The sequence below is a fragment of the Lissotriton vulgaris genome, chromosome 1_1, assembly GCF_964263255.1.
Source record: "Lissotriton vulgaris chromosome 1_1, aLisVul1.2, whole genome shotgun sequence".
Lineage (NCBI taxonomy): Eukaryota > Metazoa > Chordata > Amphibia > Caudata > Salamandridae > Lissotriton > Lissotriton vulgaris.
In genome coordinates, this window is record NC_141685.1 from 1,998,696,279 (window position 1) to 1,998,715,660 (window position 19,382).

A 19,382-nucleotide genomic window follows, 5' to 3' on the forward strand; every position below is an offset into this window, starting at 1 on the left:
TAATAAAAATGGTTTTGAAAAAAAAAACCATCTTGCGCATTTTCAAAGAGGAGGACCCTAGGGTGGATTACGTACGTAGTTTGTCAAAATATCTTCAAGCAGTTCAGCTGAGCGAGCAATTCATCATCATACTCCCTTTTATTGTTTAATCTGTACATGGACCTATGCCAAATGGACCAGGTAGCACTGGAGACAGTACATTGGTGGTTGAGCATAAAACTGACTGAAAAATAATCCTTTCAAGTTGAAGATTCTACAGACCGCCCTTTGCCTGATTCCGAAGGATGCTGACCTGCCTTGTCCTGACCCAGGAAGTGTGCTCGGAAATATTAGAGGCTTGATTAACCCCAAATTACCAGTCTCACCAAACTGTGTCAAATCTTCCTTCCATTTATTGAAAATACCGGAGCGAGTACTAATAAGTCTGATTTTTTTCTCAAAAAGTACTGCTGGTAAATATTTAGGTGAACTCATAATTTTTAATAGTGTATCAGGGCCTCCTGTTGAATGCTATAGATTACTCAATATTCAGAATGTAGTATAATGAGTTATTTTTGGTCCTGGTAAATTTGACCACACCTAAGTCAAGCGGCGCGAAGACTGGCAATTGATGAATAAGAATATTACCTTCAGCCCCAGTATAATGTATTAGATTTTGTATGAATAATGCCACCTGCCTTGAAAAATAAATTTTGCAACTATGTGTCCGCTGCTAACATTTGTCATACCTCCAAAGTGGCACTTACTGTATCTAAATATGGACATTCGTAAGCAGGATGGATGATCATTCAGAGTACAGTGGTCAACTCGGAAGACCATCACTGAGTAAGCAGTGTGCTTTATAGTCTATTAGATAGATATGTAAATGGAAACTCCGACAGACAGCTCGATAGACAGATACACTCTACAAGGTAAAATTGGAAGTGTTCTTGTTAAATTGTTTATCAGTGTTGTGTCCGTCTGGCAGGTAAAGACTGCATCACTTTAGTCAGATGATTAGCCATCATTCACACATTTCACAGAGTGTTTAAAGAGATTATGGTGCTCCTGACATGTGTAAATTATCTATTTGTGTCCATTCTAACAAGATTGGAAGAATGAGCAACTGCGTAGATACAGACCTGTGAGTGCATCTTTTGAAGGTGACTGTGCATATGAATTTCTTCAGGAACCTGCACAGACTTGGCTCCAATGAACTTCAAAAGGTCAACAGACACACCCGTATCCCAAGCAGTGATCCTAGACGTGGGCTCCACCATATCACTCCAGTGAGCTTGTAGGTTTGTAGCAGGTGGGCTGTACAAAGTCATGTTGGTCAGGTGGTTGTTCATTTTAGAGAAATGGTTAGTCTTTATTTCTGAAACTTCAAGTTCTGTCATAAGTCCTTCTCCTATTAAACTCTCTGCATATGCATCTGGAATACTTTTACGAGACCTGTTAAAAAAATGAGTGGTTTACATTTTCCAAATTATTCAAGCTATTATGAATATGAATAATTATTTTCACTTTGATATTCATATGAAGGTTGTAGATAACAAATAACATATATGATACCATTACATGATTCCTGGTAAAATACAGACAAAACGTTAGCACAACATATAGTGCTGTGATATAAAATTATAGTATGGAGTATCTCATAATGTGTCCTCAAAGCTATTTACCCCATAGTTTAACTGAACTAGGCTACATTATCAAGGATCTTGCTCATACATCTTTAACAACAGAGCTATATGAAACCAAGCTTACATACAAAGAGCAATTGTGTTTAATTTCATTGCAACATAATATACTGAAGTATGACAATATTATGCACTATTACCACAGTAAAACAACACACACTGACAAGGTATTAATGGGCAAAAGGAGGACCTGATTCAATGTACAACGCCATATATAAAGTGTGAACCAGAACAGGTGGGTCACAGCAAATAATCAGGGGTTTTAGGTCATTTTTAAAATATTGAGGAGTTGCCACAGAAAGTACTGCCACCTTTCCGCTACTGCCTGAACCATTGAGCAGACAAACAACAGAAAGCATGCAAGGACAAATCTATATACTAATTTTCAACAAACAAAGGGACCTCCCTGTAGGGAAAAAGATAGAAAACCAACAGTGATTTAAATAGTAACCATGAATGCATAGGTAGTCAATCAAAAGGTCTCAAGAAGAGGGTGCAAGAGACCAACTTGTCATCACTGGAAATTAGAGGGAATACTGCATATTGGACGACCTGGAAATATTGTGGCTGAGGTACAACTCCTTACAATAATCCAGCACTGTGCTTATTACAGTGTAATTGTTGAAATTCAACTGATTAAGTAGCAGCAAAGCGGTATCAGTTGAAAGAAACATGCAAAGGAGCCAGGGCAAATTGGAGGAATGTGGCAGGGTCTATACCACGGTTATTTCCTACTATTTCTACCTCAACTAGCTCCACTGTAGACCACAGACATAAATCCACCATGGGAGTGAACAATGCAGGCCTGAAGGGATGATGGCCAAATCAAAGCACAGCAGCTGGAAATGTATTAAAGTATGCTTTATTCAAATTTTCTGAGTACCTGGAAGCAGCGGCCGGCTCCTCCAGCCAAAGTGGTAGCAGGTAGAGGTAAGAGAGGGAGCTGGCTGCTCCCTTTTTGGTAGCCTTACAAAATCAGAGGTATCAGGGCCAAGAACAGGTAAAACGGGAGTATTAGCATCCCAGGCTTGCAGAATGCCAGTAGGAAAAGCTGCCCTTACTGACTGTCTACACTAGAGGAAAAATGCGGGCAGCGATATAAAAGGGGCAGAGCCTTCATATAAAAGAGGCAGGAAGGGGGGACAGCCTGGGATCATTTTAGCCCACTTGAGTTCAGGGCTAGAACAGAAATTCCAACTTGTAAGATTTCTTCCCAGAGTAAATAGGGTAGAAATACGTTGCAGCCCTTCCCAATATCAGGTTGAAAAACGATAATGGCAGAAACAAGAGACAGCAGACTGTATGAACAGGTTGACCACTGCCTTCTTTCTCCTCATGGATAGAGATTCCCACAAGGAGTCTTCATAGGAAGGGAAACCTTCAGCCAACATCTCACCTGGTTTGGAGCTTAGAAGATCTTTGTACACTCTACAGATAAAGAATCCCAAGGTTTGAAAAAAATAAACTCTCAAAAAAGAGTACAACAGTATTAGACCATTCAATTTGTTTTTAACTCATTGTGCCATGGATATCCAAAGATATTGGAAAAGGACATCTCACCCTCATTTTTAGCATCATGCTTTATCACTGATGTCCTTTCCCCATTCCAGTAGGTAAGTACCACCAGGGATGGACTCAACTTGGTAAGGGAATTCTGTGTAAGTAACAACAGGGATTGACGAATACTGAAAATACATCAGGTTGGGGCACTGCCAAGTCTGACAAGATGCAAAAAGAACAAGTGATGGACATAATGCTGAACCAATGCCAAACATTTACCCCAGTACAGGGATCTAAGCCTAAATCTATTGTCTTTTTGCACATCATTTCATTCCAGTTTAGACCCAGTCATACAAAAAATATGTCTCGACCCTGCTACCCATTGGAATAGTCCAGCCCGAAATGCCAGGCCAGGTCCTCCCTGGAGTGGGAACCAGCATCCTGGGACCGGTTTCAGTGCATCACTCCTCATCAGCCATGCTACCTTGACTTCAGTGGCATGGTGAGCACCAGACCCACGTCTGGACATACCCTCCCCAGCTAGGGCGACAAATGCAAAAAGAACAATTGATGGACAGAATGCTGAAACAATTTCAAACATTCACCCTCAAAACAGAGATCTGGGAATAAACCCGTTGTTTTCTTGCACACCATTCCATTCCAGTTTAGAACCAGCCATATGCAAATAAGCCTCGACCCTGCTCTCCATTGGAGCCTGGATCTAAACTGGGGTGCCATGGTGAGCAAAAGAACGATGGATATAACCCACTTGACTGGGGGGTGAATGTTTCATTTGTTCCACATTCCATCCATCATTGTGTGTCTTTTGCTTTCAAGTATGATAAGATGGCAGATGTGAAGCTGCAATGCTCCCTGCCTGGCCCGACAATATCACCTTTAATTCACATGATGGACGGCACAGACCCCATCACTCACTGCTGGAGGAAGGGATTCACAGGTTCAAGTCGTGGCATTTGCTATGATCCCTGTGCAGCCAGATTAAGAGACAAGCATGGCTGGTCCCCTATGGATCAACGGGAGCAGTGGTGCCAGAGGTCGTGCGACTTGGGCATTGAGAACTGCCAACCCATACAGCAAACAGCTGCAGGCCAGGCGTTCAGCCAATGGTGAAGATGGGGTAGTGCAGAAGCGAGTGACAAGGGTCCAAACTTCCACTGCGCCTGGAGCTGGTTGGGCTCCTCTCGGTCATGCAGCCAGGGCACTGAAAAGCTCTCCCATGCAGCCCGATTGGGACAGCGGGCTGACTCCTTGATGAAGTCTGTGTGAACCAGAATGGTGGATCTATGCTCAGGCAGTGCAGGCTGGAGAGGAGTGTATGCACACTGCCAGCTGTTGGGTGCCGCAGATGCTGTGCCCTCATGTGACAGTGAGCAGCATATTTACACTTGGATGACAAGAGCCACCTAGCCCTGCCGAGCGCCCTTTAGCATTCTTTCCTTGGCAGCTGGCGATCCCCAAGAGACTTGCAAATGTAGAGCTCAACCAAGATGAGGGACTTAATCTCTGGGGATCGTCATTTGTGGGGGCTCTTTTGATGGCGACAACACTTGGACATCATACAGTGCACAAGGCAGCAGCTCCTGTGTACATACAGATCCTGATGATCTTGTAAGGTGAGGCCTAAAATGTAGCTGGTCCATCTGCCCTGTAGCTCTCGGTGACCATGAGGCAATGGTAGCCACTGTGCACCCTTGAGTCCCCTATCACAAAGAACTCCAGGGGCACTCCCAGGCCCAGACGCAAACCTGAACATACTGGAGGAGTTCCACCCAGGACCCTGTCATGTTGAGCGACACACATTCACTAGTAGGTGCATACTCCACCTCCAGAGGGTGAGGTTATATTTTATTACTGGTGAAATTAAGGCACACCCCCCTCTGTGAAGCAACACTCTACAGTGCCCCAGCACCTTCAGAAGCAGCGGGGCTCTGGATGCGTCACACAGAGATATCATCAGGGTTTCAAAAAGAGCCCACCTTCAAAACGTTTCTTTGTCAGTACATCTCTTGTAAAGCAAAAGATGGTGAACTCACCCAAACAGAACCCGAGGGGTGGACGAGAATCATCAGAGGCGTAATCCTGCAACTTTATGTATAAACATGTATATAAGAGGCATTCCAACCCACATCTTGGACACTGTTCTTCTAAAGTACCTCACAGATCTCTTCAACACCATCCTAGAGAGAAGCAACAGTGAACCAGTGAACCCATGATAATGGGTAGTGCCCATAGGGTGCTGCCTCTTGATAGGGCTGGAAAGCGGACACCTTACAAACTCACTTGTATGCACCGCTACACTAACAATCATCATGATCTAGGCTCTATAGGGCATCCCTCTCCCCTTCAATGGTGTGCAGTTGCTTCTCGTCCAGGACCTTTTCTCAACCTCCCGTTCAGAATTGCGCTTCTTTATACTCATCCAGACTTTCTTACCATACAAAATACTAAATACCAACGGGTACAGCCATTTCGCATGATCTTCCCCCGGGAAGGTCACACACACCGCACGGTCTGCCTCCAGGATGTGAAGCACATACATCCAAGACCTATAGATGGAGGAGGTTGAGAGAGGGATGATGGAAGGGTTTGCGCGGGCCTGGAGGCTGGGCATCCCCCAAGTTTTACTGAAATTGAAAACAACAAGGCTCAGCTTATAGAACATCTCTGATGCTCATCAGAGGAGGGCACACCGCATAAAGTGGACTAGCCCGAGCAATTTGTGTTTACTTTGCAGTTAAGCACGAGTGAACCTGTTCCATTGCAGAACCAATACCAGCAAGGTATCTTGTCCTCTATCTGGGACTCGGCTTGGGTTACTGTTGGCATCCTCACTGCCAAACACCCCTGTCTACTTGTGTTTGGTGGGCTCTCGTAATGTCAACCATGATGGCTTGCATGTTTGTATAAATGGTTACGGCTACTTATCTGGTTTGTTAAACCAACTGTTGGGTGTTCTTGATCACTTTGTTACAGTTTGGGAATCCTAAATTTAGGGTGAACGTTATACACCATAAACCACTTGTTTTTTCACACTTCCAGCTTATGATCAGACTGGGAAATAGTGGCTTGACATGTCACTCAACTAGTACACTGTGATACTGAAAATTATCACGTTAATGTTCGAGGTCCTAATAACTCTCAAGGGGATTAGGTATTTTGGGTGAACATCAAACAGTGGCAGCCAACGTCTTTCCTCAAGGAGACTCGCCTCCAAGAATTTGATGTATACATACTGAGAACCCCTTCCTTTACACTTTAATACCATATACCATGTTGTGTAGTTCTTATAAGTCTGTATAGGATCTGCGGGTTTAGACAACATAAACTGTGGGATTGGTACCCAGACTAATTTCCCCCCACCGGAGATGTTCATCTGTATACCAGCTAGCTCACAGTGCCACTATGAACCCCTCTTACCAAGGAGAGAATAGATCCTGGCAACTATCTAACATGAAAACACAGTCCCCTCAGGGATAGTGGAAACAGTACAGTTCTTTTGGCTCAGTCACTCGTGCTCACTTTGTCTCTGAGAGATAAAAAGAATAAACAATGGGGATATTTTCAATAAGCATTTATTTAACCAGGGTCATTCTAGGGTAAAATATGTGTGCTGCAACATCCATAAGACACAAACAGATGTATTCGGAGAGTAAATAGATGGTAGACTTCTACCACAGTGCTAAAACAATGGACATTTTCTGGCCTAGAAATACATGACAGTAATAATGCATACTCCTATGATGCTGACCCTAACTAGATGCACCTAAACCCTAACCGTGCTACTTTTAAAATCTTGGTGCTGAACTCACAGTTCAGGGCTCCCCTCCGATTCACCTACATAATATTTACCATCCCCCTGGTGACCCTCTCTCCTTTGTCGAAGAATTCTCTGATCTTCTTATCCAATCAGTGATTACCAACTCTAGTAACCTCTTCCTTGGGGACTTCAACCTCCACTGGAACAAAATTAAAGACCCCTCTATCAACCTAATCAATGACCTATTCGATATCAGCAACTTGAAGCAACTTTGCAAATCTCAGACACACGCCAAAGGTGCCACCCTTGACGCTGTTATCACCAGCAAGGACCTGGCTATTCTTTCCCACATTATCCCCAATGACTGGTCCGACCAGCACCTCATCCTCTTCAAGATAAACAGCTCTGTGCCCCCCTCCTCTAATACAACTAAACAAATGAAACTGACCAGAAATCTTCACCTTATCCCCCCAGGACGAGCTGGAGACTAAAATAAAAGCTCACCTACGACTTACTCCTCTCTCCCATAGTGCTAGTGACCTTACTGAACATTATAACAAATCTATCGCTGAGGTCCTTGACCAAATCGCCCCAGCCAAACTAAAACTTCAAAAAAGCAAACCATCCAAATCCTGTTCAATACCAACCTTAACAATGAGGGGCGAGTTCTCAGACAGACTGAACTCACTTGGAGGCAACAGTTATCCCCCTCAAATCTTGCCCTCCTCAGAGCCGCAAGGGCCAACTACAAAAAACATATCTTTAATGAAAAAGCATCCTTTTTCTGTTCACAACTTGACCGGGCAAAAATATCGACCTAGGGAATTATTCAACATTGTTTAAAACCAAACTACCTTAGCCCCCCCAAACTTCCGGCCACAGTTGATAGATGTGAAGAAATCGCTAGCTTCTTCTTAGACAAAATCACCAAGATTGACCTATCCTTCGCCGTAACACCCCCCCACATGACCAACCTCCCCTCCTTAACATTCTCCCTGTGTCTCTTTCCATTCCTATCCCTCCGCCGGACTCTGCTCAACTCGCCATTGCTGCCACCCCCTCGGTACCTTACTACACTGCCCCCCAGCGAAAAAAAACAATGCTTCCTGGAATAGCTTTTGTCCTGTCTCAGAAAGTGATATCCTTAGCATCATCTCCAAGATGAAACCATCCTCACATACCAGAGATCCTATCCCGGCCCATCTAGTTCAAGAACTAAAACAAAACATCACCACATATTGGACCTCGATCATCAACTCCTCCCTTGCCACCGGTATTGTCACGGCATCCTTCCAACTAGGCCAAATTACCCCATCATCAAAAACGCTACAGCTGACCCCAATGACTTAAATAACCTGCACCCTATTTCTAACATTTCTTTCTTATCTAAGACCCTGGAAAATGTGCCCTGCGCCAGCTGGACAAGCACATCAACTCATTCAACCTCTTAGATGCCTCCTAATCAGGTTTTCGAAATGGCTGTAACACTGAAACAGCCATGCTCAACATCAATGACGATATCCATTGCTCCCTAGACAAAGGTGAATCCTTCCTTCTCATTCTTCCTGACCTCTCTGCTTTCTTTGATACTGTTAACCATGCTGCCCTACTCAACATACTCAAAGGCCGTTTTGGCTTTGACTGAGCTGTTCTAAAGTGGTTCACCTCCTTTTTCCAACATAGAACCCAACAAATTAAAATCAGCAATTGCCTTTCTAAACCTCTACCAGTTACCATGGGCATCCCCCAGGGCTCCCTTCTCTCTCCCACCATATTCAACCTCTTCGTGGAACCCCTCACCCTCATCGTCATCGTCAAACAAACGCAAAATCGGTTACCACCTTTATGCTGATGACACCCAACTTTACTATAGGATCAAATCCCATGCCGATGTTCTACATCTCAAAGATGCCTTGACTAAGATCCAACTATGGTTCCATCACAACCACCTCAAACTCAACCCAAAAAAACCTGAAATCATTCTATTCTCTCCTAAAAACAATCCGCTCCCCATTCATCACTGGATCTCTGATCAAAGCCCTCAACTGCTCTCTCTCCATGTCTAACTCAGTCAAATCCCTCGGCATCAGCATTAACCAGAACCTCAGTCTTACCCCCACATAAAAAACTCAGCAAAAGGTGCTCTCTTCATATTCCAGTGTATAAGAAGGTGAGTAACCCAATATACCCTTGCGGGCTCGGGCAGAGTTTATTGTAATATAGAATGGCCAGCAAGGGGTTTTGTTTATATAAATTGTCAGCACTTGTTAGGACTTGTTATAGGAAAAGCAACCAACACCTTAAATATCCAAAGTATATCTATGTATGTACCCTGTCCTATGTTAATGTTCATTTTTTGTACAGAAATCTTTTTGCCTTGAATTTAAAATAATAATTTTCAGACAAACAAAAAATCCTGGTTTCATGTCTTTTTAAATTTAATTGAACAGCCGCTGATTGATTTCAGGTTTTGGTACTTTGATTGCCCCTAAACAAGTCCTAACAAGTGCTGAAAATTTATATAAACAAAACCCCTTGCTGGCCATTCTATATTACAATAAACTCTTCATACTCCAGCATCTCAAAAAAAATCAAACACTTCATTCCAACCGGTGACTTTAAATCTGTTGTGCAGTCGTTGGTCCTCTCAAGAATTGACTACGGTAATGCCACTCTTGCAGGAACTCCTAAAGTCCACCTTGCCCGTATCAAATCCGTTCTCAACCTTGCTGCCAGGCTTATTACTGGCGGCAAACGTTTTGACCACATCTCCCCCGTTCTCAAAGACCTCAAATGGCTCCCGATTGAAAGCAGAACCACCTACAAGACTGCTTGCATCACCCACAAAGCCCTCCATCAAAATACCCCATCTTATCTCACCGACAAACTCCACAAAGCAGGCTGCACCAGAACAAGGAGCACTAACGCTCTTATCCTTGTCCCTCCGCTATTAAAAAAGAAATCAACACAATCACGCTCTTTCTCTGGAAATGCCCCCTCTGTCTAGAATGCTCTCCCTAAAGAGCTTCGCTGTAACCCCGCCTACCCCAGCTTCAAAAAAGACCTCAAGCTGCTCCTTCGCAACAAATACTCGGGCTCTTACTACACAGCCACTGGCTATCAATTCCTACTCTGCCTTATCAGTATTAAACCCATCCACTCATTCCAGCTCTACTATCTTCGATCTGTTGTTTGACCTTGGTCTTCCATGTTCTGAACCACTTAAAATCTGCGCCAGATGTGAAAATTGTTTATCTTATTATTTCAATGTACCAAAGCTATTCTTCAACTTTGTATTATCAATAACTTGTAAAGCGCTCAGATACTATTGGGTCCAGGCAGTGCTATATAAAACCTTTAAAATAAATAAATAAAATAAATGTACCTTACATGTATGTAGGTGCATAGCGAAGAATTCCCCTAGGATAGAGTCAATCCCATTACCTGAAGTGAGAGAACGAAGGACCCCCGTCTTGGTCTCGAGATGGACAACTCGCGAGGGATGTAAGACCACTGCATGCTGTAGTGTCTTCGTGCAGGAACCTCAGCATTTCGAGTCAGCATGGACTGTTCCCAGGAGGCACAGGGTTGGGACTGATTTGCATACAACTGGGTCTGAACTGAGGTGGCGAAGTGAGCTAAAGAATGATGATGGATTCAGCCCAGATCTGTGACTAGGTGTAAGTGTCTGAAAACTTTCAGCACTCTGTCCATCATCTCCTTGTGTTTGCTATGGTTGCCCTAAGTTGGCAAAGTATACCCAGACCTGGGTCCCTTGCTCACTTTACCACTGGATTCAAGCTAGCCTGGCTGATGAAGTGTGTTACTCAGAAAACGGTCCTAGGATGCTCTGCCTGCCTCAGCAAAGATATTGTATTTCTATATCAAAAAGGTACCCTCACGGTTTGTACCTTGCTGTGTCATGTTGGCCGAGGATGACGATAATGATGACACTTATACATTGTTATATTGCAGAAAATGGTAATTCTGCTGTGATTCTGAGAATCCTCATGCATAATAAATGAGGCTAGTTTTCGGAGCACCTAACTAGGTAAAAGGTCAGCAACAAACATGTTATGTAGTACAATGGCAGGGTAAAAGGTTAGGTGACTATCCAGGCCTATATTGGGGTACATTGAGAATCATAACACCCACTCCTCATCCGACAGGACGATATACTACAAAATTAAAAGGGAATGTCCTGAATCAAAAAAACAATATTAATAAACTGTTTTAAAAGTTTATAAAAATACCACAAAAAAACATTATAAGTCCTTTATATAAGTAACAAGCATTGGCATAGCCAATAGGTCTCGTCTTTGGGACTTAATGAGTAAAAAAAAAAACCTGAAGATACAAGACTTCACGTCTACATTTACTTCGTATTTAGGATGCAATTGGTAGAAAAAAGGGAGGTAAACCGGTCAATGTGGAAAGGAACCTCTAAAAGAGGTTCAGACAGTGTACAGTGCAACTGGAGGGATTTAGGCTGCAAGTGAAGTCAGATCGAATTGTTACTTTTTGTTACGTTTTTGTCCTGGCACTGAACTAAGAATGTTTCTTTTTGTTTACGGTTTCCCTTACAGTGCTCTCTGGATGACTCGTACTTCCTGCTTCCTTCCTTAGTTAGCAAGTTCTGACGTCTATTACAGCTGCCTCAAAAGTTTCCAGCGGCGTCAGACGCAGACCTGCTGGCTGAGACACTCTTGGATACTCAGCGAGTCGGTTTCATTTTTGCAATATTTCTTCTGTCAGCTTGTTAATTCGTAAATGATTGAAGACAAGGGAGAAGGTAGGATTCTTTCTGTTTCTCTTGCAGTGAAAAATAAGCCCGCAGTGTCCCAGCTCTACCCCTTCCCCTCCCCCAATATCCGGCCCATGGCTTAGCAAGGTTGACAGGACAAATCTTACCTTGCCCCTTGTCTTCATGCATTTGTTAATTAACAGGCTGGCAGAAAATATGTTGAAAATGAAACAGACTTGCTGAGTGACAAAGAGTTTCCCACTCAGCAGGTCTGCTTCTGATGCCTCTGAAAGAGGATTAGCAGAATGGAGGACGGGGCTGCTTTTAACTACATGGGATCTCCAAGAACAAAGGAGAATACAGTGTCCCTGGCTCCACCCGCCCCATCTCTAATGGCCGCACCCGCAGAGCCAGAGAGGTAACTAAGGAGCAGAGCAACCTAAAGCGCTAAAGTCCGGCTTGTGCCTTTTAATTTTTATAAAACAAAAAATATAAAGGAGCAGTTAGTGCTCCGACCAGACTCGTACATGGCGAGCTTTTTGCTCTGTTGCAGTGAATGAGATTATAGAAGGGATACCAGTAAAACAAGAAGCTGTGTGCCAGCCCGCAGAGAGGGCAGTAAGGGAAAGTAGTGCAGGTCAAGAGAACATATATGCCATATCGTAAGGATCAGTGTAGCTGGGGCGGACGCCAGGACGGGAACAGAACACCCACAAGGCCGGACAAATGTGTAATAGACATCTACCAATAATGTGAAATTAGTGGAGGCAGACAAAGCAACTTATTAAAAGCGGCCAGCTGTCGTGGGTGTGTTTTATCTTAACATACAGATTACAAAATGTCTGGCGTACGCACTACCTCTAGGCTCGATCTCAAAAGGCTATAAAGTCCTTAAAAATATGTACATATATAGTTTGAGCAACTGAGTACGTCCGAAAGCTATGGTGCTCATTAAAAGTGATAAGAGAGAGAAAAAGAAAATTGTTTTAAAATTCCGATTTTGGTTGTTTTGGAAAAAGGCCGAAAACTTCCCAGCACACGGAGAGCCAAATATTTATGTGTTTTGTGTGGAAGATGCAACATCACTGCTGCTTGCCTTCACAGACGAGAGTCCCTGTAACACCTCACAGATCAGGTCAATCGAGCAAAGGTGATCTTCAGTTCCCATAGCTGATGCTGAGAAAGCATTTCAAACATCCAAAGCCTGTGTACCTGTAGTATAGCCAGTGTCCAATCAAACAAGAGCTGAAGTATCCCGTGGTCGCTCTAAGAATGCAGACATCATCATGGAAATACACTGAGCCTTGCTATGTCTCTGCCTCCAACCCGCCTCCACTCACTCCACTCAACCGAAAGACCGTGGTGGACTGGGGAGCAAGTGGGTACAGGCGTCAACAACTAAGGCGAGTATAAAAAGCAGTGTGCAAAATAGCAAAAGGAACAACTGGTTAAAATACAATACTTAAGAAAGCAATTTAAAAACAATTAAAAACTCGGTTCTGACTTGCAACGATGCGGGCAGTCTACTCAATTGCTCTCCCACAGCCTTGAGAAAGTCCTAGGCCAATGGGCCACCAGAGGGCGGAACATGTGTCAATTGCTTTGGCATCTGCTACCTTGTGGAAAACTCCAAGAATGATCAATGATGGACTGCTGAAAAATTTCTACTGTGTATAAAACTCACAACTGAAAGAACATACAAGAAGTTCTTTATATATTTATTACATTGTAGAATACTCCAAAAATAACAGTATAATGAAAAGCTTTTATGAATGGGAGGACACACTCACCCCTCTTATAAATGATTGAATAAGACAATAGAAACAGGATTTTGCTCTACATATATCCATATCATTATTCATGGAGCCATTTTTCATGATATGCTTTAGAAAAATTCTAAGATGACATAGCTCATATTCTGAATATCTATTCCATTCATAGAAAAGTGCTGAAGTGCAAATAAAATGTTAGTTAAAAATGAACCAGCCTTTGTATATAGAAAGAGACATCCCGAGGCTGTCAGACTTCTTAAGGACTTTCCTTTGGTGTGTAGAATACAATAATACCATCATAAGATACCGGCTAGTCCCCGTATGTAAGTGCTCAGCAATCCAAATTCTAGCCCAAGGGCTTCTATTGAGACAATTAAATTTAAAGTGCAAATAGTAATAATAATCTTCCCCTCCATTATATGCATAAAGTACCATTGTTTAATATTTATCTCTATCTATATATATATAAAAACAAAAGTATGTCTGCCTGTTTGTCCTTTATGCATTACTACACCATTCATCCGATCGGCATGAAACTTTGAGAAGTTGTTGAGTACACTCCCGCGAAAGTTTCTGGCAAACAAAAATAAAAAATTGGTAAATATCGGCGCCCCGGCCCTCCAAGGCCTTCATAATCTTTCCAATGCTGAACGTTTACAGTTTCCAGTGTGACTCGCTTTTGCAAGGACCATCAACAAAGCACAAGGACAATCGCTGCAAGTGTGTGGACTAGATTTGGAGAATCCGTGCATCTCACATGGACAACTGTATGTGGCCAGCTCACGCGTCGGAAAACCTTCTGATTTATTCGTGTACGCACCAGACGGAAAAACAAAAAATACTGTGTATCCACAAGCACTCAAATAAATAAACAGAATTAAAACAACACTTTAAAATGTTTTCCATATTAAAATGAATAAGTTTCAATAAAAATGACACAATGTAAATTGAATGTTATCATAACAAGTTTCCTTAAATTTCCTTTCTTCTGACATCGCAGCAACGCGCGACCGGTAAGCTAGTAGCATATAAAAGGATCAGTGGAATCTTCATTTTCTATACTGTTAGGAGATGATTAAAGTCCCTGTAACCTGTTGCTCCATAACATGTCTTTAGTGCATTTCCATGAGCATATGCCTTAGTTGAAATATGTGCAATATGTTCAGTGTAAACCAAATTTCTTGACATAATTCTTCCAAGATAAGGGTACTACTTTACCACTTCTAAGGTAGAATAATTACATAATCACTTATACTTTTTATTGGTCCGACATCCCTTTGAACAAAACCTAGTGACTTTGGTTTCATTTATATTAAACTAAAAGAACTGAGCGTCTGAGTAAGATGACAGGATAGCAAGAAATTTCTGGAGGCCTTTAGGAGTCAGGTCCAGCAAAACAATATAGTCTGCTTAAAGGAGTTTCCCTAAAGGATAAGAGTCTAATTTTGCGGCATCATCAGCAACCTTACTAAACCCATCAAGCAGATCCGCCATATACAGTGAAAAAAGTAGGGGCGCCAACAGGCATTTCTGGTTCAGGCACTTTCTGGTAGAGATTTTTGAAGTCATGCCCCACCTACCTCCTAACATTACATGAAACCAGGTAGCAGATTGATGAGCAATGATATGTTTTAGGAGACCTCCTGGCATTCACATGGCACTCAAATCCAAAGCGTCTGTGTAGTGAAAACTGACACGTAAAGAATTTTATAACTCCAATTTATTGAAAGTAAGAACCAGACGAAGACGAGGCAGCAGCTTCCAGGTTCAGATTTAAATCTCATCTGCCCGGTAAGACCGCTAACCGTCTCCCATGCAACCATACATTTCTAAATCATAACATGCCTACTCGCATGCCTAAGCGCACGCAGAGCTAAGTTAATAAACAACATTCTTCCCATTCCTCGAGAAAGCCAGGAGCTTCACGAGGAACGGAACGGATAACACTACACATCCCCCCTCTTTTCCTAACAAAAAAAAAAAACCAATATATATATTACAGTTAATTACAAATATATTCCTGCACAGCACGTGGAGGCTTTCCAAGAAAGTTCTTATTATGGACACCTTCCATGAATCCTTCTAATGTTTGTTGATGATCATCAATGGTTGCTTTATTTTTCTTTGCATCTTGTCGGGAATTCGGGAATCAACTCATACAGAATCATCAGGAACATAACAGACAGGTTGTTTACACAATGCAACTCTTTTGAGATTTCAGCACTTTCCATCGTCCAAAATGACAGCATTTTTTTTAATTTGAACTATAAGTTGAGGATTATAAAATATGCTGGCATCCTTTGGAATAAAACCAGGTTTTTTAATTCTAACTCATTGACCAATGGCCAAATTTACATCAGGAGTATTATGTTTTTTATCATATACTTTTTTGTATTCATCATGTTTATAGTGTAAATTTTCCATGACCTCAGCAGATGACCAACTGACCTCACCAAAAGTTTTAATCCACCCAGGAACCCATTTGGATCTGGGTTTTCTTCCTCTCATGAGTTCGAAAGGAGAGAATTTAGTGGCATCAGAAATGGAAAACCTATAAGACCAAAGAGTTTTGAACACTTGGATCTCCCAGGGAACATTGTTTTTAAAAGCCAACTGAATAGCACCTTTTAACACTCTGTTGTACTTTTCAATTAATCCATTTGTGCTAGGATTATATAAAGTAGTGGTTTTATCGTCAATACCACACTTAGACAAATAAAGGGTCATCTTTTCAGAAGTAAATTGTACTCCGTTGTCACTAATAATTAAAGCAGGAGTCCCTTCATTAAGAAACACTTCATCAAAAAACTTTATTACAGTTCCAGTATCTAAATTCTTTATGGTTTTAACTACTGGCCATTTTGAAAACATGTACATCATGGAAATTATATATTTTCCTGAACTTCCTATAGGACCCATAATGTGCACCTCAACGTTCTGCCAGGGATACTCTGGACACATGAAATCACTCATGGGTGGCCTAAAGTTTTAAGAGATTTGTCAGCTGAAGCACATAATTCAGATTCTCTAACTGCTCTCTCCACTTCAATGTCTATACCTGGCCACCAAAACTTACTTTTGATAACTGATTTAGTTTTAAAAATTCCAAGATGACCATCATGACATAAAGCTATTATCTTATTTCTGGGACTAAACGGTGCAACCAACTTATCTCCTCTAACAAGATTACCAGCTAAACAAGCCAGTTCATTTCTGACCACCCAAAAAGCTTTTAACTCTTTCATCTCAATTTTGCGTGCCTACCAGAATTTATAAATTCCAAATTTTTCCTCAAGTTGTCATCTTTGTCAAGGGCCTCATTCCACTCAGACCTTTGAATAGAATCTACACCATGGTCCCATAACCAAGCGACCTGTACATCTTCCATAAGGTCATCCTGATTTTCAATTAATTGTGTAGGAAACCTTGAAAGAAAGTCAGCAATGGCATTGTCTTTACCAGGAATATAAACTACTTTGTAAATATAATCCAATAGTCTCATCAATATTCTCGCTAATCTGGCAGTAACACTGACCATACCAACATTGGATAAGACCTTAACCAGGGGTTTATGATCACATTTGAAGATTACATTCTTGACCCAAACAAAAGTTCTAAAATGCTTCAAAGACCAAGCACAGGCAAGCGCCTCACGTTCAATAACTGCATATTTACATTCTGCATGTGACGAGGATCTTTAAGCATAAGCTACAATATGCTCTTTTCCATTCTCATCAAGTTGAGACAAAACAGCACCAATTCCTGTGGCACTAGCATCAGTAGTAATGATATTTTTTCCATAAGGATCAAAACCCTGAAGAGCAGGGGCATGCGCAATAGCATTTTTTATGTCATCAAATTCTTCTTAGCAAGAATTGCCCCACCTAAATTCTGTTTCACTTTTAAGGAGTTGTCTAATGTGAAAGGTTCTACTTGAGACATTGTTGATGAATTTAGAGAAAAATTCCACCATGCCAAGAAAAGATTTGGCATCATCTTTACTCTTTGGTTTAGGAGCATCAGTTATAGAATAAACTAGCTTTGCTTTGGGACGAATTCCCACTGCACTCATTTCATGTCCCAAAGAGTTTACACTAGAAGCAGCAAATTTACACTTAAAATATTCAACAGTTAAACCAAATTTGTTTAACAAAGAAAGTACATATACAAGTTTAGTTTTATGGTCAGCATTATTCTTCCCCATAACTAGAATATCGTCTTGAAATATAAGGACATACTCCAAATGACCAAAAATGTTGTGCATACGGCGCTGAAATACAGCAGCCGCTGAGGCCAGGCCAAATGGCATCCTAGTGTACCTGTAACATCCAATATGAGACACAAATGCACTGAGATCTTTGCTAGTGTCTGACAGGGGGATTTGGCGATACGCCTGGGACAAGTCTATGGTTGAAAAAACTTGCATATCTCTAGATTTAGAAATCATCTCGTTGATTTTAGGAAGGGGAAATTGATCAACTTGAATATTGGCATTTAAATGGCGTAAATCAATGCAGAGCCTAATTTTTCCATTGGCCTTCCTAACTGCCACCAATGGAGAAAATTCATTGAGAACTCACAATTGGCTCGATAACACCATAATTGGCGAATCTATTCAGCTCATTAGCTACTTCCTCCCTGACTGCAAAAGGAATATTTCTTAACTTGTGTATTTCAGAAACAGAATCTGGTTTCAAAACCATCAATTTTGCCTAGAGTCCCTGAAAAAACATTTGGAAAATCGTTGCATAGATTTTTTCCTAAGGAATCATCTTCATCTAAAATTAAAACTTGTTCAATCTCATTGGGATCTAAAATAATGTTAAGTTTCTTTTGATCTTTCCAACGCAGGACAGATGGTCCCTTCTTAGATACATACATTTTGCAAAGAGCACTTATGTGCTTAAATCTGAACAGAAGTTTTCTAAAACCCAATAATTCAATTGGATCGCCATTAAAACTCTCTGGAGATATGTCAGGAGTTAACAAATCAGAGCCAATTTTGTTTACAAATTTATCAAACCAAAACAACTCATTAACAATCGTAAAAGGAGAACCCGAATAAGCAGTATTGTGAATGCTTACTCCACCATAAGCATAGAGCACATGGGCTTGTTTGACTGTTTAATATTTGTACCACATTCATCGTCATCCCTGTCATCATCATTAGAGTTAAACTCCCTTTCTTCAATGCATTTGACTTTACTGGACTTTTTATTATGAAAAACTTTGCTGAAGTGACCCACCCTTCCACAAATTGAACAACAACTCTTAATTGCAGGACAATTTTTATCGTTGACTAGGTGGTTTTTACTGTCACACCTGTAACAACATAGTTCTTTTCTTATTATAGCTATTTTCTTTTTTACTACTGATTTTGTTAGAAAAATTGCTTTTGGTTCTATTACATAAAACTCTAGCCACAGTCTCTTTAGAGGCCGTCTCTTGTTGAGAAACCTCAAAACTTTTAAGTGCCTTTGCACACCTTCCAGACAGTTCACCTCTACGAGCTACAGCAAGATCATCATTAAGGGGATTATCTCAATTAACCCAGAGTCTATCCTGTATAGAGGAATCATAAGAATGCATAACGATTTGGTCCTTATTAATTCCTCTTCAATTACACCAAACCTACAATCTATGGTCAGTTTTTGAAGAGCCATAGTATAGTCATCAATAGACTCATTTTCAAGTTGTTTTCTCTGCAAGAATTTAAAACGTGTAACTCCAATGCATACACCTCCAGCAGAATCCTTATTTAATTGATTGTAAATTCTTAATCCTTCTGGACCTAGCCTGTGCATTAATAAACCTTTTTTCTTTCATTAGACAGCTTATTAGCATGGTCAATAGTAAAAAGGTAATTAATGAAATATTCTTTCCATTGTATCCAGGGAACTGGTGGA

The 19,382-nt window shown here is 41.3% G+C and overlaps 1 protein-coding gene across 1 annotated transcript in view; it reads right to left on the reverse strand.

The window, feature by feature from the left end:
* DHTKD1 (dehydrogenase E1 and transketolase domain containing 1) overlaps positions 1-19,382 on the reverse strand; it is a 1,474,452-nt gene that overhangs the window by 835,483 nt on the left and 619,587 nt on the right. Inside the window, exon 8 of the mRNA XM_086919908.1 lies at positions 1,122-1,434. Within this exon, the coding sequence (XP_086776034.1) occupies positions 1,122-1,434 (313 nt within the window). The remainder of the gene's footprint in view (positions 1-1,121; positions 1,435-19,382) is intronic.